Here is a 24,135-nt window from a genome sequence, read left to right as displayed (position 1 = left end):
TCAACTATACAAATGGCATAAGCAATGAACATGGTGATTTGGAGAAATGGAAACACAAACAGGCGTTGCAGCATCGTAAAATAACGTGCTTTGGGTAGAACTGCAGTACTCAACATTTACCAAAAGCACTGTTATATAAACAGTATAGGCCTACATAAAATATAGAGTCTATACTGTTGAAATCCATGCAATTAATGGATCTTTTCATATTGCTACATTGTCTTTTACCTAAATCACCCAACACACAAGGTATTTATACAATAAAAATACTTTTAATTAATTTTAACTGATGGAGACCGCAATTATGTTAAATTGATGACGTGTAATGATTGTTGTGAAATACAATTTACTATAGATCAAAACAAAGGTGATCTGAGAGGCAAGAATTTGTAAGTGGAAAATAAAAAGTTCTCACATGAAAACTATAGATGACAGCATAGTTTTCACTATGCTGTCATCTATAGTTTTCATGTGAGAACTTTTTATTTTCCACTTACAAATTCTTGCCTCTCAGATCACCTTTGTTTTGATCTTTCATTTGTATGTTTCATTTAAATGTAACTCTCTGTGAAAGGGCTGAACCAGAACAGAAGACCTGATGCTGTACTTTTAATGAAAGGGGGACCAACTACCGCCACCTGCTGTCTGTGTGCGTTTATAACTCTCATATTCTGTCTTCAATCTTTTTCTAATCTAATTGAAGACTTGTTTATCATGTTAACCTAGCTGCAGCGTTAATAGAACGCGTTTTATTGCAACCATTTGACGTCATGTATAGTGATAAAAAAATGGCAGCCTCCAATTAAATGTATTTAAGTTTATTAAAACCATGGCATTTGTACTGTTTTTATTTTCACACTCATATTGCCAATCCCACCTGGGTACCTTTAAAAATGTCTTATGATCAAACCAGTCAGAGCCGAACCTAAACATAACTTTGAATAAACTACAGAAAAATACATTTACGTCTGCTCTTTAAATGTGCAAACTTAATACTTTGCAAGTAAGCGTTTGCATGTCTGGTGAATCAGACTTCAGTTCCAGCCATGTAGTCAGAAGCCTGGGTTTGTAGGTGGCTGTTAGCCGGAAGTGATGATGCGCATATTTCTCTGCTGAACGCATTTTGAAAGGAATTAAAAACTTCTAATTTAAGAAAAGAAAGAAAGCAATTTAAAAGAAAGGCATGCTTTTTCTTCCAAAAAGCATTAAAGGGTTTCCATTGGATTACAGCAGAGTTGCTGAGAAATTACACTGATGGATTTAGTGGGACCAGCAGGGCTTTGTTTTAGGATCATATCTGTGTAGAATAAATAAATCTGTGTTCACTATAAGGCTAGAGGTGGATGAACTGCAAAAAAGTTGGTATGCCTACACAATACTTACAACACCATAGCGTAAGCGCGCCATCTTGTGGATCTTACGCGCTATAGAAACAGATCGAATTGTGTGTAATCATTAATTTATTATTTATATGGTCCGCCAATAAATACATAGGTAGAAATATTTTAGAAATCATACCATTATAGTTAAATAATTGTCTGAACAACATATTTATCCCAACGTCTGTTTCTTTTTTCTCTAACTTGGGTTTGTCTACTGTTTACTGTGTAACTAACAATGACCAGAAGTATCATAAATGCATCATAGGGGGAAATTTGTATAAAAACTATAACTAAGGAATTTTTCTCAGCCTTTTCTTTTTTTTATCACAGTTTGATTGATCTCAATTTATAAAATCATTAATTTTTCCTAATATTTAAATTTGTTTATTTACAATTGTTTTTATTTAAGAATATAAATTACAGTGGGGAAACCAGGGTGAAACAATCAAACCAATAAAGGTCAGCAAAGTCTACATAATATTGATAAGCTCAGACGACCATTGCATAAGTAATAATATCGCAAGAGGGCGCCAAATTCAATGAAGTGTCGCATTGAATCCGGGCAGTGGCGGTTGCTGAACACTGGTGGCATTGTTGTTGATCTTGACTGAGCCACACATGCAAATTGTCAGCAGGCCCTGTTTCATTATCAACTGATTAACAGTGCTTGTAAAGTAAAAACTGAAAATACCCTATTCTCTATTAAATCTTGCAATACCTTTTACTTGTTAAGCTGAAAATTGGAATCAAATCTACATTTACAAATCAGAAAAATAAATGTATAATGTGGTTTTTAAAAATGTTTTAGGAATGTCTCCTTCGGGTCAAACATCTCTTTTGTACCATGACAGATAATAAACACATTTTATTTGGATAAGAACAAAACAATACAAGAAGAATATTTGGTGGAAATCAAAACATTTCCAATTATGTGATTTCAGTTTCCCATTCATATATTTTAACATTGCTGATAACATTGAGAAGTGTAAAAATCTTGCCTCATCCTCATGTACCCAATACCCCTACTTTTAAACATTGTAATATTCAGTTTCTTAAAAAAATATATTTATATAATATATATATATTTTTTTACTACTTTCCAGTGCTTCAACAATTGGTATTTTAACATACTGGTATAATCTGAAAGTTAATTTGAATATAAGCCTTAGTTTTCAATGCAAAGCAACCTGACCCTTTTAACTTAGAAAGCCAAAGTTTTGAACAAAGTCTCCATTAGGGGGCAGTATTGTATTTGACAAATTAAAGATACTAACCAGAATAAAACTGACATAGGAAGTGTAATTTATTAGTAAAGTACACATTGTATTAAATTGATGTTCAGTAATTAAATTGTAATTTTTAAATGCATATGTTTTTATATTATTTTTACATCTGAATGTATAGGCCTATCTTAAGGATGGGGCTTGTTCCAGAGCACAGCAGAAAATCTTAACATTGCAGGCATCAGTTGCACTTCAGCAGCTTTGGCCCTAAGATGTTTAAGTAGTTGAAGAGCTAGCCAACTACGATTTAGAATCCTGCAAGGAAAACTTCTACCAAGTCTAATGTTCAAGCTGATCTAATTTTAGCACAGTTCATTTCCCTCTATTGCAAACTTAAAAGTATCACTTTTGGTTTGGTTTGCATCAGCATGTCTGCTCATGCTAAAACTTGAATTACTCATATAGCACCACACACCACACGAACAGGATGTGCTTCGCATAGAAATCTAAACGGAAGGGCATTGTTACAAAGACTGGCAAATAAAAATAGGGAGTGTTACACATCTACATTTGGCCATATATAAATCGCATTTAAAACAATGGTGTACAGTTAAAGACTATGGTTAACATCTAAAGAGTGACACATTTTCTTATTGAATGCCTGGATGATAAAAGAACAAGACAACCAGAAAACCTGTCAGTTGTATTTAGTTTGCTTTATCATCAACTGCAAATTATATTTACAGCTACAATGCTCAATTTTTGTTATTTCACTCACTGATTTAACTTTCATTTCAATCTTTGACATGGCCTTAGTCAAAACATATCAAGGTTGTATTTTCACAGAATGTTTGGATGATTTTATTTAGAAAGGGAGGGACAAACAGGTAGGTCTTTGACTACAATTCAAAATCATCAGCCTTTTGTGCTCAGACATAAGGCCCCTATAAGGAACCATTTGCTTATTTCTCCAGAATACTACTCTGAATGTCTATGCAATTGCCTTTGCAATCCAATGGCAAAGCATAAGTGGGGTGATACAGAAGAATGTGAGGTGTTTCAAAGATCCAAACAGACCTTGTGGTGACAGTGTCATGCTAATGTATGCTAATGTAGGCTACACATTTATTCATCCATCACAGTTAAATCTAAAATACAACCCAAGCTTGCAAAAAAAAAAGATTTTTGATGTACATGCCATTTTACTGTTATTTTAAAAGTCTGCATACATGATGTTGTACTGAACATGTGCTATCTTTAATTATAGTTTATATTTAGTTATAGTTGTTTACCTGTCTCATCAGCAGTGTTAATTTTGATATCCAGACACTTTTATATACATTAGTTGACCTATTCCAAACTGTCTATTCAAGAAAAGTCAAACAACTGAAAAAATGCGTAACCTTGCAAGTTTATTGATAGTAGGCCTAGATATAAACAAACCTACAGTTACCAGCAATGCTATACGTATGACTAAGTACTCAAAGCACAACAGGTAGGCTGCTATATGAACAGTAGCAACAACACATTAAAAGACATGCGTAAAAACTACATTTTATATACACAAAAGGTTATTTAACACGTGATTTTTACAAACGTAACGAGCATGTCACTTTCAAGGTCCATAGCCAGATATTTTCCTGAATGTTATACTGATTTCTGAACGGTCCGTGGTTTAAGCATAAGGCACATAATGTTACGTACTTGGAAATAATTAATAACAACGCATGCTATTCAACTTATTGCTCTATAATTTAGGCCAAGTACAACAACGTGGCTCATCCCTAACACTTTAATTTTACATTTAAACGGTTTGGTTCTGTTTAATACGGAAATACCCACTGACGGTGGATTCTTCACTTTAGACGTTCTTGTATTTGTTGTACATAGTCTCTGAATGTGAGAACAAACTCGTCGTTTCAAAGACTTACCGCTCACTTTTTTAAATCCCCTTCTCGGCCAATAACTGACGAGATCACTGGCGTCGTCATCTGGAAGTCATTTTCATGAAGAAACTTGACTGTGGTCACAAACAGCCAATAGTCTTTCACAACCGCAACAAGAAGTTTGCTGTTTCAAATTTGAAAGCGTCCCAACCAATCAGAAGCGAGCTCCGAGGGTGGAGTCTATGGGCATTTAATCAAGTTTGTGCGCCCTGTAGCACAGCGACAAAACAGTTTACAACGAGACTACGTACATTTTGCGGAGCGGTTGAGGCTGAATATAGGTAAGCAAGTCTTGGTAGTATCAGATTGTATTTGGTTTATTATTATTTTATGTTTATTGGCAGTATTTATCGGGCACGCAAATTTTTATATTTACTATTTTGTGCAAAACTTTAAACGGTTGTTACAAGTAATTTAATGCATCTAAAAACAACTTCTATCGAAAATGTCTTTGTAGTTTTAAACCGCTGTTTAAAACCTTTTAACTTTTAGTGGACATGTTGGTGATTTATCACTTGTAAAACGTAAAAAGGCCATGACTGGGTGTTACTTTGAGGTCGTAATGGAGCGCAGCTCGTTTAAGTTAACATGTACTGAAGTTAGGCAAAAGTTGGCTTTAAAAAAACTTAAACGCCGTAATTTCCCGATCGGCTCGGTTTACTAAATAGCGACCAAAATCTGAAATATTAACTTGTTCTCGATCGAAATTGTAAATAAGATTTCCTGCCGTTTAGGCGGGAAAACAAAATGGAGGGACGCTTATTGTTCTAAGTGGAAGCGAAGCAGGAACTTGATCGGCTTAACCAGTGTTTAGCGAGCGAGCACTTCTCCATTGCTTTAACGGTGTTTTAGGCAATATCCAAACAGTGACTTGACAAATGCACGCAACTTAGTTCTTAACTAATACAAATGTTTGTGATTTTGTCACGTGTAGGATATTAAAACTATGGGTAAAGATCCTAATAAGCCCAGAGGGAAGACGTCCTCTTATGCTTTCTTTGTGCAAACTTGCCGCGAGGAACACAAGAAGAAAAACCCAGGGACTTCTGTGAACTTCTCAGAGTTCTCCAAGAAGTGCTCTGAAAGATGGAAGGTAAGTGAAGAACAGAAGGGCTGTAATGTTTTTCCGGGCATGGTTGTTAGGGAGGGGGTGGGGCAGAATTACACTGTGCATCTGTTACTCAAGTGACTGCGGCAAATGTAGGGCGAGAGGATAAAGGCACACGCTCTGCCTGGCACCTGTTCATCTCTTCTCTTATTTTTTTTTTTTAACAGACCATGTCACCTAAAGAAAAGGGAAAGTTTGAAGAAATGGCTAAGACTGACAAGGTCCGCTATGACCGGGAAATGAAAACCTATGTGCCTCCTAAAGGTGAGAAGGGAGGGAAGAAGAAGAAGGACCCAAATGCTCCCAAGAGACCTCCGTAAGTGGTACACACTACAGTATGCCAATCTTATGTTGCTCTGAAATTGCCTTTGGTGTGGATGTTAATAAGTTGTCTTCTATCAGGTCCGCATTTTTTGTCTTCTGCTCTGATCACCGTTCGAAAATCAAGGGCGACAACCCCGGCATCTCAATTGGTGATATTGCAAAGAAGCTTGGAGAGATGTGGTCCAAGCTTACACCAAAAGAGAAGTCTCCTTATGAGCAGAAGGCCATGAAGTTTAAGGAGAAGTATGAGAAGGTAAGGCCTGGCTTCGTCGAGCTCTTGATAGCCTTTTGCGATCAACAAGCGTTTAACAAAAGTTTTGTTACAGGATGTTGCGGCATATCGTGCCAAAGGAGTAAAAGCAGAAGGTGTCAAAAAAGGTGGACCAGGTCGGCCAGCAGCAAGAAAGGCAGTGGCTGCAGATGACGACGATGATGATGAAGACGATGAGGAAGAAGAAGAGGAGGAGGAAGAGGATGATGATGAGGATGATGATTAAACTATCAGGAAAACTTGAGCTGAGTTAATTGCAAAACAATGTGAATGCATTTTTTAGCATTTAAATTTTCAAAACATGTACAGAGATGTGTATAATTGAATACATATTGAGGTCATGTGCTGTTTTGTAAATGTAACTGCTTTTTAAGCACTGCTTTTTTGTCTGATAGCTGTGGTGTTTGGTTTCTCTCCCTGTTTCATATTACTTCTACTGCCATTTTTAAGGATAAAAAAATTGAACATATGTTGTGTCTCCATTTTTAAACGTTGAGCTTTAAAGTTGTGTAGACTGAGTTTTTTTTTTTTTTTTTAATTTTGTATATTATGATCGCTCCCCATGTATGTTTGAGTGCAATTTGTGACTTATTAAAGATTTTTGCAGAATTTGTTCCATTCATTGTTTGTCAACACAACATTTAAGTGAGTTTTTGGTGGTTTTATCCTATTCTGTAAGTCAAGGGTTTCAAACTTCGGGATCCAAGGTCCCCCCAAATGTAAAACCTTTTTTGAGGGACCCTTCATAAAAATATAGGACGTTACATATTTTAATTTGTTGTGCTTTTTTAATTTTATTTAACATAAGTGTTGATTAATCAAAAATTTTTGGATTCAAAAGCTGTATCTGTTAACATTAATGCACAATGACATAACATAAACAATTTTATTAATGTTGATAAACTGCATTAGTGAACAATGCACTTACTAATGTTAACATAGAACCTTAGGTAAAGTTACCACTGTCTTATATTTATTGTGATAAAGAAATGCAGTTAATTAGCTATGCAGACTTTTTTGCTGAACCCCATAAAACTTAAAAACCCCGGACCCCACTTTGAAAACCCCTGCTATAAGTCACAAGTACTTGCAAAACCAAGCAGAAGGGGAAAGTGTTTTTTTAAGCAGTTAAACTGCATTTGTAATGTAATCTCTTGCTATGCATTAAAGAGTTCACTTTAAAGTGAAATTCTGTCATCCTCCTGTTGTTCTAAACCTGTATGAATTTCTTTTTTTGATGAACACAGAAGATAATTTGAGAAATGATGGTTAACACACAGCAGATAGTGACCATTGATTTTCATAGTAGGAATAAAAAATTGATTGAATTTAATGGGTACTGTCAACTGTGTGCTTACCATGATTTATCAAAATATTTCTTAATCATTTATCACAAATACTTCAAAAAATATTTTTTCCTACTATGGAAGTCAATGGTCACTATCTGCTTTGTGTTTACCATCATTTCTCAAAATAACTTTTGTGTTCATCAGAAAAAAAGAAATTCATACAGGTTTAAAACAACATGAGGATGAGTGAATGACAGAATTTTCATTTTAAAGTGAACTATCCCTTTAATGACTGATCAGTTTGTTTTAGGCTGGGATGATGTATTTATATAATCCATCACTATTTAACTATAAATATTACTGTAATCCTTATGACATAGTCCTCCATACAGGTCGATTTAACAGGCTATGTGGATTCAAATTGCTCATCTGAATCCAAAACTATGCCCTAGTATTTCTGAACAAGCTCACCATCAGCATCAAACTGTGTGTAAATTGACAAAATGATGTGAAGACTAAAAATTGAATGAGAAATAGTTTTCATCTTTTATGGACAAAAAAATCCCATTTTACATTTGATACTCATGTGTACAATTCATGGGTTAATTTTCTGGTTACTAAATGTCTGCATGATCCGATTCCCCACTAGGAGACCACACAATAGTTTATTTTAGAGCAACATCCATAGGCACTTTTATAAACATGATTAATAGTGTAAAAATTAGGTCTTTATCATATGATGTGTCAAATAATAGTGTAATGGCCTCCATTTATTTAATACTTGAAAGTTACAGGACACAAAATGTATCTTGATTTAGGAATAAAATCTTAATTATTTTTAAATTACAAATATAAGTGAACAATAGAGGAACCGACCAGTAAAAATGTTTCATTTATTTTCTTGGAAAAAAGCCATAAGTTAGATATTTACACCTTCATTGGGAAGCCCACCATATCGCAAAATGTTATATTAGAAATAACCATATTTACAGTTTACAAAAACAGAAATGTACACATTGCAATTACTCTTTCACTTAAACACACCTGCTCGATATTTGCAGATTTTTGGCCATGGACAGTAACGTCTGTCCAGTCAGTGATTATATTATATCAATTGATTTCACAAACATGTAAACATCGATTCCCTCAACCAGGCGGACATTTATGGAGTAGACTAAATAAATGCATCACTTTTTCAATCATCGTCCCTATTTCCCTTTTCTTTCCACTTTAATGCTTCACCCATTGAACATGGGAAATGTGCCACCGGGGCAAAGACCAAAATGATTCAAGTATCAGGTTGTCCTTACGAACATAGTTAAGCTCCAGTGTTTCAAAATATAAGCATTCCAGTACTTCAGGGACAACCTGTACTTTATAAGCTAGAGCAGCAACGAAAGAGTGGTATTAGATCAGTTATCTCTACAAAATAGGGAAATGAACATTCTGTTAGACCCCATCCAATCCACAGATTCCACACAAAACCCATGCAGTGGACGTTGGGGACAACCAATGTAAACATTGTCTTCAATCGAGAGAGAAAAATCACGATGAGAGTTCAGAGTTATTCTGGTGCCGACTAAAACTGCACGTGTCTCCATTAGTCATGTGTATACTGGTAAAACCTGTTGCTGCAGACAAGTCAGTGTTTATCCTTGAAGCAGTACAGCCTGGCTCTTAAACAGCCACAATATTGTTCATCTCCCACTTCTGGGAGCTCTTGCCGCTGTCACAGTCAGCTAAATAAACCTTGTGCAAGACATCAGAGCGATCCAAGCATTTTCCCGTGGGTATGTGTGTGAAACGATGTAGATCCTGTAAGAGTTCAGACGGGTTGGAAATGTTAATCGAAGACACAAAACAGCAAAGTACAGAAGAGATTTGTGTACATTATTTATGCACCATGTTTTGTTGAAAATCGGCTGAGGCTGCATTTCGAAAAAGGCTGACATACCTTAAAATATTTCCACTCTGTATGCTCATTTAAATTGCAGTGTGTTATGATGACAGCAGATCCGTCTCCGCCCTTTGTCAGGCACTGGTCGTACTGCATGAGCTGGTTAGCGTCATTAATTCTAAAGAGCTGAAATTACCACAGAAAACATAGGCCACATGAAATGAGAAGGAAAAATAATGCTGATAATATAAAAACGACATAATTATGTCCCCATACCTGATTCCCACCCATTCTATGGCAAGGACCGATCTCCACATTGCCACCATTGGTATGGCCCATGCTGTCTATGCAATAGCTGGTCTCAAACCCACGGATCTGTTGGAAGATAAAGCAAATGAAGGATGATGAAAGCCACCTTTAAACTATTCACTCAATTGCATTTTAAGACAGTACAAATGTATGCACCTCTCCCCATTCGACATTCTTTGGAGGCAGCGGGTAGTGTAGCGGGATGTCATAAGCGATCTCTTCCATGAACCACTTGAAGCTTTTGCAACGATGTTCCTCCCTGAACTTTCTCAAGGGGCTGATGTCTCCGTACGCCAGCGTGAGGGTCTCCGGCCTACTGGCGTAGAAATAGTCCTTGTATTCATCCCACCACACCTCCACCACCCGCACATAGTTCTATATACAGCCAACAGAAAGAAAACAGGTTAGACACTCGATTCATCTTTACAGAGAAGATGAGCTTTGGTCATGGAATAAAAAGGGTTAAAACTGACCTTGAGTGTGGGGGAAGAGCCTACATGAGCAGGAGGTGGGTTTCCCTGCCAGCCCTGCAGACGGTAGATGTGCCCCACCCGTGAACATGGCACAAACAGAAGCTGCCCACCACACTGCCATATCTGCAGAGGACACACAGCATGGCAGGGATTCAAAAAGGGCACACACAAATAAACTGCTCAGATCGGCTAAATATGTCGCTCTCTAGACAATCAACGAAGCAAACTAGTTTCTCATTATGGAAAAATAGGTCACATTAACGCAATAGTTAAATGATACATTTTGTTATTATGTTTCATTTTCTCTTAAAGATCGGAAGGTGACCCTTATTTACCATATATACCCTCGCATTGGGCCCCCAATTTGCTAAATCCTCAACTGTGGATAACATAATTATGCCGCAATATTTAGTCTGTCTGGAACTAAGCTGAGTTAAACCACATCACTGTCTGACAATTCAATACATATGAACGGCCGCTACGCTAATACGATTTTGTTTTTCTCTCCCAGTCCCGGTAGATGTGAAAGTTGGCACACCTCTGATCTACTGGCTGTCCTTCAACGTTATGCCCAGCTGATACCTGACCAACGATCACCGGCAGAACCGCTTAATCTCCGCTAAATCTCCATTTCCGTTCTCCCAAGGGTTTTTCCCTCCTAGGACTTATTTTTCCTCGGATAAAAGCCCGGGGTTTTTTTTTCTCCTAGGGGGTTTTTCACCCCGGGGAGGCAGCCTTTTTGGGCTTTACCTAGCTTCCTCTTCTATACGTTGCTTTAGTAATACGTGCAATTATAATATTGAGTCATAGCCGCAGCAAATTTAACTGCTCATGCTATCATGTATTTTGTTGTGCTATCTGTCGTTTTCTGTGCTTTTCACTGCTTCTATTTATGTAAAGCTGCTTTGAAACAATTGACTTTTGTGAAAAGCGCTATATAAATTAAACTGAATTGAATTGAATTGAATGTGCTCAGTCACACTCAGTGCATGCTTTGATGGACACAGTTTAATTTATTCATCTGTTGGTAGGCATGTAGCCTATTAGTCTCTTATGCATTTATGCAATATAATGTAGCCAAAACAGAGAATGGAGTCCACAGGACTGAAGCATTCCTAGATATGTAATTTGCGTAGCTGTAGAGCATAGGTATGGATTATGCTAATTGTGAATGATGCATGCATGCGGCCTGTTAACGAATGATTGAAATTCTTAAAGGGACTGTAAGTAGGATTTTAAGTATTTTATTAATCAAAATCAATGTCTTTATTCATAAATATGTCCTCGTTGGTGTCAAATGACCTCTGCCAGTGATCTGACTTTTCTTTGTAAGCTTAGAATTTCTTCTATTTACTTACATTGAACGGAGGCTTCCATGTCATTCGGCCGTATTATTGATAAACTATAATAGAAGAGAGGGACAAAAAGCACTAGCCTACGAATGCGTTTCCACAGCGCGTCATGAACCAGCTGCAGAGATCAGTGATTACATAACGGCTACCGTAGTTGCAACATGCATTTGGAAAGGCGAGGCGCTAGAGAGCACTGTTCGTTTGAATGCAAAATACAATTTCACCACTAGATGGGGGTTAATCCTACTTATTGTCCCTTTAAAACATAGACACATTTCACAACATAGACATTCATTAAATTTGACGTTTACAAAGTATGTGTGAATCCAGAAGAAAGGTCATGGGAAGGTGCATTTTACGTGGAAATGACTCTGTATTTACGAATGTTTCATGAGTAAGGCCCATTGTACACGGCGGTTAAAAAATCCAGTGGTGCGCGTACAGTACATGTTCTAGATGTTCTAGATTAGTGGTCTCCAACCTTTTTGTGAGCAAACTAAAGGCTACCACAACGGATAAAACAATCTGGAGGGCTACTTTTTGATATAGTCTTCCCAAATTTTTTTTCTTTTACTTGTTGATATGTTTTATCATTGTTTAAAATGTTAACATGCATATGTAATAAATACATATTAAAATTGAGGCTATTAACTGAATGTGCTTTGGCGGGCAATTCATAGACAATGTGTGGGCAACCAAGTGCCCGCGGGCACCATGTTGGAGATCACCGTTCTAGAGGCTACAACTACTACATCCTCATGCATAGATCAAATGACATTACAGTTTTATGAGAGCGACTCAAAAGTATGCTTTCAAATCGCTATCTTGATACTTTGATGTCATATGCCGGTTGGCCGCATGCAGTCAAATACAAATATGATTTCTACAGCAGTAAAAGTGGAAACCAAGGACAACAACATGGATGTGTACCATTTACAGATGACAAAGGCGGGATGTTACACTGGTTTAAATTGCGAATTTCTCTGCATCAAACATTGTAGAAAACATTTGAGATAATGTACTGTAAATACACCAGTGAACAAAATGTATAACACTGTGCTGGTGATTATTGGATATTTTAACATATTGTTCCTTTAAATATTAACTTCTTAATCTGCATCATTAACAAAGTTCAGGCACGGAAAAAACACAGATCAGATGTTTTCTCTATGCCTTTAGGACACTTGAAATATTTGGCACGAGTCACATGGGATTGTTTTTAAAGCCTGAAGCGGTCACAATCCACTCCCATTGTAAACCGGAAAAAAACACTTTCTAAAAAAGCTCAATTTTTGTAATCTAAAATGAGGAAAAGACAGGTAGGTGTGAATGACAGTTAATAACATAATTTTATTTCAAAAACTTTCTTTTAGGTGAACTAACCCTTAATTTAAATATACATCAACTTAACAGATCATTAGCAATTAGAAGTTTTACCTTGTATGAAATCTCAAAGTTTTCTCCTCCCCAGATCTGAAGACCTGGATCATAGAGGCCCAGCTCGAAAAAGAAATCCCTTTCTATTGCGAAGAGCCCACCTGCCATGGCAGGAGACCTAAAATACAGATTTCACCTGTCAGGAACTTCACACACATACATGTAGGACATGCCATGCCTGCAACCAAGTCCACACAATTTTGCAAAATAAGAGGTTTCTAACACATAGGCTGGTCATGACTAAAAGAGTGCAATGAAGACAGCATGGAATAGTTTTAATGGGTTAATATATATTTTTTTAAATATTTGTTATATAGCATACACACACACGTTTTATGACTTAATGCATGTAAACTGGGGTGCACATATACAGAGATGGTGCTGTTAGATGACACAGAATGGAGATGAATGCATGTAAAGAGAAGCAGGAACAAGGATCGAGTCAGCTGTTAAGAGACTCAGCCAGAAGAGCCATTGAGGAGCCAAGTACATGAAGTATTGTTTTTTGTAAAACACTTCATTGTGTTAATACACTTCATTACAGAGCAGTTAATAAAGTTAAACATAGCAGTTAGTGGTAAGTATTTAACATGTATTAAAAAAAACTTATACCACGGGGCTGTTGAATGCTTTATTCGAATTGGTTAAGAAATGTTCCACATGTATGCATTATTTTTCGATAAGCACACATCTGGCCTGTCAAATGTCTTAAAATAACCACAAGAGCAATGTCTGTGGTAACCGTGGTATAAGCAAGATAATTGATTCTGGTCCTTTGAATTATTTCAAATACTGCACTTTGTGTCGTGCCACATTCCCACCTTTGAGTTTTGGGTGCATTATTTGTAAATAATTCAACGGTCCCACATCAATTATTCCTTAATTATTTGACAAAGACTAAGACAAACAAACCACCACCACTTAACAGCACAGTGCTGATCTCTGCGCAAGGCTATAATCCTATCAGAATTATAGTACCAAATTACCGATATGGCTCAGTTTTAGTTAGTCTCATCTGCTTCTCCTTGCTACCTAGAGGTACACGTTTCCAAAGCATGCTCCAGTCCCATGCTCCTCTGGCAAAGCCATCCTCGTCCCCGCCCCCTTGGGGTTCGATGGTGAAAGTCTGGCCGCTAATAGAGTCTATCAGGGGCACTGTGCACACGGTTCTGAGCGTGGATGGAGGAGAGGCAGGGGGGAGGTCCATGCAACAAACACAGGCACGCGCACAAACGCACATTCACACGGGCATGGAAAAGGGATGGGAGAAAGAAGAGAGAGAATGGGTTTAATGATCATGCTTTGGGGAGGATGAAGGCAGCGTTTACCGATAAGGCTCGGTCTTATGCTTTCTCTTAGCCTTTTCCCTGCTGCTGAGCGGGACCCTTTTCCACAGGAGGCTCCAGTCCCAGGCGCCTCGCGCCAGGCCGTCCTCATCCCCGCCCTGCTGGGGCTCTATGGTATAATCATTGCCGTCTATGTAATCTATCAACGGTACTGTGCAGACCGTTCTGCAACATTAACACAGCATAATATTAACATGACATAAAATTAGTAAATCTATCTTACCTGGGCAGCATATTAAAACCACAAATTTAACTCTTTCCCCGCCATTGATGAGTTATCTCGTCAATTAAGAGAAAACGTTTGTTTCTGAAGAATTTTTGTTAATCTGCAATACCGTGATTATCCGCTAGATAACGCACTTACCCATTTTATGACAAAACTGAAGCCAAAACGTTATTTACGAATTTCAAACTATTTATGTTTTGATAATCATTCTGAATCTGATCTTTAAAAAAAATATTCACGAAAATGCAATTAGTTCAGTTTTTTGCTAAAAAAAATATTTTTAAAGAAAAATACCAATATTTAAAGGAATAGTCTACCCTTTTGCCATATTAAACTATGTTATTACCTCAATTTAGACGAATTAATACATATCTATCTTTTTTCAATGCGTGCACTGTACAGCGCGTCGTGAATGTGTTAACATTTAGCATAGCCCCATTCATTCCTATGGTACCAAACAGGGAAGCCACCACACACTTCCGTGTTTTCCCTATTTAAAGACTGTTACATGAGGAGATGTACCAGTAAGTATGGTGCCACAAAATAAAACTTTTTTTTGGTAACATAGGAATGAATGGGGCTAGGCTAAATGCTAACACATTCACAACGCGCTGTACAGTGCACGCATTGAAAAAGATAGGTATGTATTAATCCGTCTAGGTTGAGGTAATAACATAGTTAAATATGGCAAAAGTCAGATGAAACGTTTTTTTTTTCCCCAGTTTTGTTTGTTTGTTTATGGTTTGTTTGAAAGCACAGGGTCTGTTGTTTCATTTGATATATTTGTATGTTTATATATTTTTAGAAGACAATTTTCCTGGAAGGCACTTTGTGAAAGGCTGGCGGGCAACTTTTCAAAAAATGGCTGGCGGGGAATGAGTTAACATGTGACCCTGTCTGTGAAATCCAAGCTAAGGTCTCATAATCTAAATCTAATGAATTTTGGAGATGTAAAGTTTGATTTGAATTTTTGACATACTCAGTCAATATTAAGGTATTATTTTCACATAATGTTCTTTACATAAATCAGCCTAGAGCCCAAGTCATACCTGTCTTTTGAAATTGGGGCCACCAGCGGGGCATACCAATTAATTCCAACTTCGCAATGAGCATCCAAGTAGATAAGCACCTGAGGACCGAGCCACAATGTAAGACAAGCAAATAAATGTATTTTTTATGGTACCACTATACAGTGTTTAGAATTAGGAGCCCAAACCTGTCCTATAGTGGCTTTGCGGGCTCCTATGCTTCTGGCCTGGATCAGACCCTCTCTCTTCTCATTGCGAAACAATTTGACAAGTCCATTCCATTGCTTTATGTATTCTTCCAGCCTCTCTTTAAGATGGACTAAATAGAAAACAGACACACACAAATACTCGTGAGATTTGTACAAACAATATTTTGGCATTCCTGTACATCTTTCATTGATGTTATTGTCAAAAATCTGATTCATGCAGAAGCAGGTCTCGCATACTCAAAGTTATACACAGTCCACAGTGATTTACTGTTTTTGTTGCTTTCTCATACACTCATAAGCTCACCACTATACTACTGTAGATGATGCATATGAGGCAAAATATCCGATTTTCCATCTTCACTGTCAATACTAAGAACTTGCCACTTGGGATATCTGGCATGCTGTTGATACCTGCGCTATTACTGTAGCAAACAAAATAGATGCACTCAGATATTGACCATGCCTGAACACACCCAAAATAACAGACAGTCCCAAAGAACGGATCTGAAAAACAAATCGAAACTGTGTCCGGCGTGAATAAAGTCGTACTGACCTTTACAACTAAGTGCTTGAAATGATCTATCAAAAGACAACTCCCCATAGACTTTATCGATTCTCATTGGCTAAGTCTGCAGCAATGCATTTATTCAATTTCATAGATCCCTCATGAATGATGTCACAAAAGAGTAATGATCTCCAATCCAACAGCTTGCCTGCTCCAAAATAATGAATGATCTCTCAACATAATTCTTCAGTCAGACTGCCTACAGGTTGTGGCAAATGTATGACTCTTTCACTTCAGACTTTCTAGGGAGTAATATCTGAAAACTAAAGGCCTTTCCCCCTAAACCCGAAAAACCAAAAAGTGTTGAAAGACACATACAGGTACTTCATCAAATTACCCAAAGACATATTTTGAATACTATGCAAATGCAGTACTGTGCAGACACAGGTTTATTGGCTGATTCAACGTTCTAGCCGTCTGAATGTTAATGGTTTTTGGGTAAGCAGCGGTACAAGTACACAGTAAACAAGTGCATATGCTATCCAAAGTACCTAATGATGGAATTAAAATACCGCTTGTGCTACCTTTGTTACTAAAGTCATCGATCAACAGGATCTCAGCCAAGTATCTCCTCGGGGTTCTTTTGATGACGCTGTGCACCGTCCTCATCAGGGTCGACCAGCCCTCATTATGGAAGACGATGATCACGCTGGAGGTCAGCAGGTTCTCATCATAATGCCAGTATTTACACCTGAGAAAAATACACATTGTTATAAAGCATACTCTATGGAAGTAAATGTTGATGTGGAGTGAAGTGTGCTATGTGCTACTTAAGAAGCATGCTGAAATGCATAATGCAATAGCAGTAGATTCTTAGATGCTCAATTCCACCAATATCCTGTGAAGGCCATTTGTAACAAAGGAAACTGCAACTCTGCATACTGTTTCCTCTGTAATGGGGAGAGAACTTCCTCATTCTCTCTCTCCTCTCTACAAAACTTTAGGTTAAACTACTGTAGCATCATGCAATCCCAGTGAATAAACAGATAAGAAGGTTGAGTTTCCAGAAATATCTAATGCATATATACATAAAGGCAACGGAGAAAAATACATAGAAGGTTTATGATTCTGAGACTTTAGCCTGGGTTTTATAGACAGGGTCACATATTTATGACAAGGGTAATGTGTAAAAAATATACATATGAACAGCACAGTCAGCCTGAGTGATGCCTTCCCAAAATGTTTGTGTTTCAATGTACTTGGGTGAGAAATGCATACATAAAGCTTTCAAACGGGCCTAACGGTGTTACACGGCTCAACAAAGCAACTCAACTGAAAGAATAATTTACTCCCACAACGTTCAATCTCGGGTGTGTTGTGCTACTTGTAAACATGTTATGGAGCTAATGTTAACAAACACCATTTAAACCAATGATCTCAAGTGCCACGATTAATCAAACAAGAAAGTGCCAAACAAGTGCTGTGCCACCAAATGCAACTCTCTTCAACACAATGTCATGTTTTGATGAATATAATCATTCCTGTAGCAAAGTTAAAAGATGCTGCAAGAGCCGTATTAGTACTTCCACGTGATATGATCAAGTGCCAGACACAATGATTTCCAATTTTTTGGGGGGATGTAAAGCTTGACTTCAATTAAATCGAACATCAACCTGCTTACAGAATTAAGGTCTAACACAATAATATCAGTCTCTTTTAGTGCAGGAAATGAAATGATAGTGTGTGTTGGCTTTAGAATGGTCAACACTATATTCGTCCACATTGCAAACTAATGTAAACTGTGCAATAGAGCTATAAAGTACTTTACAGCTGTAATTAGAGTATAAAACAGGAAGCAATAAAGCTAATTTATATAGACAGAAAGACATATGGAAAATTAAAAACGCAAATGTAAAATATATTTCCAAAATTGTGCCAAAGAACTTGGTTTGTAAACCACCACAGAAGCTTTAGAAATTATTTAGCAAAATTTTGTCAATGTACTAAAATGAGAAAACTTAGTCTAATGATCTCTGCTATCCCTATGATCATGAGGCTCAGATCATTACTATCTGCTGAGTCAAATATTTCAAAAACACAACGATACAAACAAGCCTGCTTGTTTCTAAAATTCAAATCAGGGAAAACCCTTTACTGTCATAATCGACAGTTACTCAAAAAGAAAAATGCACACACAGACTTTTTTGTAAACCAGCCCTTAAGAAAAAAAATGGCCTGCAGCTTGCCTGACTGCTGTCCTAGTGCAGTGTCTGTCATGACCTAGACTGCATATAGCTAGACAATTACTAATGTGTGAACAACAGTGACATCTTTTGACAAAGGTTGGTATCACAAAGTTTAGTACAATGAAATACCAAAATAAGTACCAGATATTTATGCATGTAAAAGGTGCTTTTATCTAAAGTGACTTACAGTGCATTCAAAGTATACAGTGCATTTTATCAGCAGTGTTTCCATCAGCACGAATGAGCTATAGGGGGACTCAATGTAGGGCTGCACAATTAATCGAAAAACTAATCGGAATTACAATTAAGGTTGAAGCAATTACATAATTGCTAAAAGCGGAGGTTGACACTACTCAAGTATTTTTACTTTCTACATAAAAGTAAATTTTCAAGTATTCGTATTTTATCAGTGTTTTTCTTTGGAAAACATACATGCCAAAGCATTTTATCATAATCTTTACTCCACTACATTTCATAATTTGAAGTTTTTGGTTTATATTTAAAATTTAAGTACATTAAACATTAAGTACAATTTTACTTTTACTTAAGTAAAAGGGATGTTTGTACTTTTACTCAAGCAAAGTAAAAGTACACATTTTTAATGTAATTAGGTATTAAATTAATTTTAATATGCAATATTAAAGGAATACACAGTATGATTCTATGCTTTAGAATGTAGTGAACATTTTTTAGTAAAGCAAAGTAAATATTTTCCCAAGACAAACACTCTGATAAAGCACAAATGCTTGGAAAATGTAACTTAAATACTCAAGTAGTGTCCACCTCTGGTTTCAACAATATGTTTGGGCACCAAATACAGTGGTGAATCAGACATTTTAAAATTGATAAGCTGACGTGTCCTATAACTATTCATTTTGGATATTTCTACTAATAACATAACTCCCATAATTTGTTTGTTTGTTTTACATGATATTATTTAGTTTTGGATGTTTAGAATTTGCCATGCAGCTGGTTCACAGAAAGTTATAAAACACTTTAAAACTTCAACGTCAAGTCTATTATTAATCAACAACAGTAATCGCAACTACAATATCAAGGTAAATAAAATGCAGTTTTAAAGGGCTGCCTAACAAATAGTCGTGACTAATTGTTTGCAGAATAAAACTTTTTGTTAACATAATATATGTGGGTGTACCGTGTATAATAATTATGCACATATACATTTAAGCAATATTTGCTTGTGTATATACATTTTTATATAATTTATTTTATATATACACTGTAAAAAAATTCCGTAGAAATTACAATGTTATTGCAGCTGAGTTGCCGGTAATTTACCGTATATTTAAATTTATGTTATTTACTGGCAAGAGTTTGTTCAAAGTTAAATACATTTTAAATATTAACAAGTCTTTATCTTTACAGAATAAAACTATACAATAACAGCCTCATGCAAAGCATTCTGGGAACCAGAAATCATCATCAACCTTTTTCTGTTTTTTGCTTCAGATTTTGTTTCCCAAAATGTTTTGCTTGATGCTGTTTTTTTAGTTTTACTCTGTAAAGACAAAGACTTGTAAATGTTAAATGTTAATTTAACTTTGATCAAAATGTTGCCAGTAAATAACATGAATTTAAATCTACGGTAAGTTACCGGCAACTCAGCTGCAATTTCTACGGATTTTTTTTACAGTGTAAATATTTATTTTTCTTAATATTGTACATGTATAACAGTTATTTATATACTTTATATATTATATATATATATATATATATATTTTTTTTTTTTTTTTACTGTTTTACACTATATACCCACATATTTTATGTAAACAAAAACTTTTATTCTGCAATCGATTAGAATTGAAATATTCTTGACGATTTTTGCCATAATCATGCAGTTCTAACTCAACTTATAATGGAAAAGGTTTGTTATCCTATGAAAGCTTTTAGTAAGTCTAATAGCTATCTAATATGACCAGGCTTAACAATGAAGCTTTGTCACAGAGTGACATATAACCAACCAGCATGTAGTGTAAATACTTTTAATGTCAAAGTTCATAAGATGCCATATAGTGCTGCCAAAAATCATCATTCAACAAAGTCGTCTATTATTTTTAGGCCTCGCCTGGATGCAAATTTCTCTAGAGCAGGTGAATTTAAGGAAGAATAGGCACCACCCTGCCTGTTAATTTCCATTAAAGTAGGCGGGGGTATTAAACAGAAGGTCCGGATATAAACTCATTGCCTGGGGGACAAGCATGAACTTCTAGCCTCAACTAACAAAGGGGTTTCAACCAATTTTACTCCGTAAATGAAAAATGTTTTATTGTAACATATAGGGCTATACTTTACATGTTAAACGTAGAGCCATGATTTTATTGAAGTAATACAAAAGGCTACATTAAAATGATGAATGGCAAATACATGGCTCATAGGCCACCACCAAATTGCCATGTTCTACTCTAATTGTGATTTTTGTTTAAGCTGGATGACCTAGTTTGAAGATGAGGTTAAACCTGTTAGTAAAGTCTATTTATGAAGCTAAAAGAATCCATAAAGCAGTCCCAGTCAGATAAGCCTTCATTCCGGCAGGGCGGAGTTAATGAGAGGGCCTTATCGTTTTGCTGTGACGTGGCCAAACTACACTTGTTGTGAGCTATAGTGATGAAGCTGATCTTATTTAATATCTAGAACATAAATAATAGAGAACAGAACAATAACTCTTCAGTTATAAGAAGACAAAACCGAAGTAGGTTATATAAATAAGTTGATGACTCAGTACTATTGTAATCATACTCAATAAAAACAGTATTTACACAGCATACTGAGGTATTTAAAAAAAAACACAATACTTCACCATGGTTTCATATTCCAGAATTCATAGCGGTATCATTGCACTTTGTTGTTTGTGAATAATGATGCATTTAAGTCAAATAATAGAGATACGAGTCCTAATATAACAATAAAATTATCACTCCACCCTTATGCCATTGAAACAGTTTGTTTGAAAAGTTTGTTGTATCTGTAGGTGTGATCAAAAACTATGTCATGTTAAACACGTCAAACCTGAATGCCTACGCTGTGTGTATAGCCCAATCACCTTAAAACATGCACAAAATGTATTCAAGTATTCAAATTGATGACGATACCAATGTAACATCGAAAACCTTTAAGAACACAAACATGACCTAAAACAAGGTTTGCCGAACAACCTTGTTACCACCACACCCACAAACCAGAGTGGCTTGCACATTGACTTACTCTTCATGCCTCAGGTCACCAACGGTTCGATCCAGAGAGATCATGTCGCTGGCTACCATATTAAAGCCGAATTCTTTGATGCTGGCCTGGACTGCGTCTTTGTACTCCGCTCCCAGCACAAACTGTTTGCTGCCTTCCCCTGGTCCACCCTGAGATCCTTGAGGCTCAGGTTCTTTAGGTTCAAAGTTGCCCAGGATGCCCGTTTTTAACACGGGATTACTATACACATTGGTGTGGGGCTTGAAAGTGATGTATTGCTTCTGGATCACATTCTGTTGGTTGTGAGCTTGGAATTTGGGGTTTGGCACGTCACCGTTTTTCTGGCGAATCGACTCCAGGTCGACCTCAACTCCTTCCACGTGTGGCCAAGGAACGACAGGCTTAAACTGGTCAGCCATGTCGTTGTTAGGGACGTTGGGCTGCATGAGTTTACCTGCATCTCTTCCTGCCTATAATCAGAAAAAAAAGACTATGAGACATAAAGAACACTAGCTGTGGTTGATCGTAGCATTCTATTTGCTATCCCAGGCAAGTTCAGGGGTAAACATTGACATAAGTGCTTTATTTACAAAAGGTAGCCTTGCGAGTATTGAGATTCATTAAGAGGCGTGCAAACAGAGACGTGGAAGCATACAGCGTTTTAATGCAGGTGGTGAAGATAAATTACACGTCAAAGAAACCACAAGCTGCCTCTGTTCTGTTGCATGCAGTGACAGATAGCTGTCAAGTGTGCCACGTGTAAGTTAGTACAGTAGGTTACTTCTGCATATTCTGTCGTAAGCACGAAGGTGTCTGTTAGTAATAATAACTTATCTCAAGCATATTTTCGGCCCTCCATTCAAACTGCTAGTGGTAAACACTAAAGACCCCATTAGGTCAACCACCGATTATGAGCAAATGATCGATATAGTTGAATTGAAACGAACGGATCACCAGAAATCCGCTTACATTCAATAACAGAGATGACAGATTTAACACAGACGTTGCGTGTCACAAATTCATTAAATAGTAACTAGAATAACCTTCCGGGTTTGTGCTGAACTTGCTAAACATGACGATGCCGACGTTTAGCTCTAGTGCTATTAGCTCCCATTGACATATTATGCGTTTTAAGCACGGTAGTGTATGTTTGATCTAGATTAAAAAAATCTAAAAAACGTAGTTATACGTCTCGTGTGGTTGTAATAATTCAGCGGCCAAGGTATCTCGCCGCATCTCCATGACAACCGCTGCAGTTAGCATGCTAATCGCCGTGCTAGCAAACCATGCTGAATACTAACACAGGAATCGATTAACAACACGATACCGCAACAACAACCGGGCAATATCACGATAACGACGGGTAAAGAAAGTGATACTTTACCAGTCCAGCTGCAAAAGGATTGTCGTCACCGGCTTTCGGTGTCAAGGAAGACCAAAGCAAAACCAGTCCCAAAAACGTGCCGATGACCAGTAAACTTCGAAGGATAAATCCGACTTTCAACCTCATTTTTGGATAAAGGGTGGAAAATAAAAAAGGAAAGAAAGAAAAGGGAGCTAGCTACCCAGAGGTAGTACAAATAAATACTCCGCAGCCTCGGTCACCACGTCCAGTCTCTCTCTCTCTCTCTCTCTCTCTCTCTCTCGCTCTCGATAAAACTCCCCCTACCCTGTCCTGTTTGATGTAACAAAAACAGTCTCTCGCTTCAGTAGTACCTCAGTAGTGTACGCGCCACGCAGCTATAGGGTCAAAGCACACACGGATGTGAATTAACACAAACGGATTTACGGCATGATTGATATCAAATAAAGAGCCTGTCCATGTCCAATGACGTTTCATGAAGACTTACATCATAGGTGTTTAACTTTTGTTGATCAGTTAATTGTAGATTGGAGGGTTTTTTATGTTCTCTATATTATGTTCTGAAGATCCACACCGAGACCGATACAAGGTGCTGGGTGTTAATTCTGGTATTAATTTAAATTATATTCCCCTTACCCTACAACAATTAGATATTAAAATGCATACTGTTTTTGTTCAATTGTGGCATTTGTGTAGATATCAAAAATATGTCAAATAGCCTAAACCTTTTTTTTTAAAGATTTTAGATAGAAATGCAATTCTTAAAAAAAAATTATTCATTATCTGAATTAACAGCTTTTTAAATGGATAGTTTACTTACAAAATGTTCACATAATTTATTTAACCTCATGGTGTTTTAAACCTTATATGAGATGTCATATCTTAAAATATATCAGTGCCATTGTTTTGTCTCAAGATTCACATATAGGCCTAATGTTTTTTGCATGTTTGTATAAACAACTTAACTTTAACTGTCACTGTCCCACATATGGGACGCTTG

The 24,135-nt window shown here is 36.8% G+C and overlaps 2 protein-coding genes across 3 annotated transcripts; one reads left to right on the top strand and one right to left on the bottom strand.

Annotated features, from left to right (window-relative positions):
- Positions 1–4,676: 4,676 nt before the first annotated feature.
- Positions 4,677–6,863, top strand: hmgb2a (high mobility group box 2a). The gene is made up of 5 exons (XM_065295697.2): positions 4,677–4,832; positions 5,486–5,644; positions 5,827–5,975; positions 6,062–6,236; positions 6,310–6,863. The coding sequence occupies exons 2-5, from the start codon at positions 5,498–5,500 to the stop codon at positions 6,478–6,480; spliced, it is 642 nt and encodes a 213-aa protein (XP_065151769.2). The 5' UTR covers positions 4,677–4,832; positions 5,486–5,497; the 3' UTR covers positions 6,481–6,863.
- Positions 6,864–8,422: 1,559 nt separating this feature from the next.
- Positions 8,423–23,537, bottom strand: galnt7 (UDP-N-acetyl-alpha-D-galactosamine: polypeptide N-acetylgalactosaminyltransferase 7). 2 transcript variants are annotated; one of them, XM_065295699.2, is made up of 12 exons: positions 23,157–23,537; positions 21,794–22,242; positions 16,910–17,076; positions 15,800–15,930; positions 15,633–15,712; positions 14,340–14,522; positions 13,012–13,129; positions 10,223–10,345; positions 9,906–10,124; positions 9,717–9,815; positions 9,498–9,626; positions 8,423–9,358 (listed from the first exon to the last, which is right to left on the bottom strand). In XM_065295699.2, exons 1-12 carry the CDS (start codon positions 23,280–23,282, stop codon positions 9,221–9,223), a joined length of 1,962 nt encoding a protein of 653 aa, XP_065151771.2. In that variant the 5' UTR covers positions 23,283–23,537; the 3' UTR covers positions 8,423–9,220. The 2 variants fall into 2 exon arrangements, with proteins under 2 accessions (XP_065151771.2, XP_065151770.2); XM_065295698.2 differs by lacking the exon at positions 14,340–14,522 and adding an exon at positions 13,998–14,180 and having other exon boundaries at positions 23,157–23,531.
- Positions 23,538–24,135: the final 598 nt, after the last annotated feature.

This window comes from Paramisgurnus dabryanus, chromosome 4, assembly GCF_030506205.2.
Source record: "Paramisgurnus dabryanus chromosome 4, PD_genome_1.1, whole genome shotgun sequence".
NCBI lineage: Eukaryota > Metazoa > Chordata > Actinopteri > Cypriniformes > Cobitidae > Paramisgurnus > Paramisgurnus dabryanus.
This window is presented reverse-complemented; position numbering and strand designations above follow the sequence as displayed.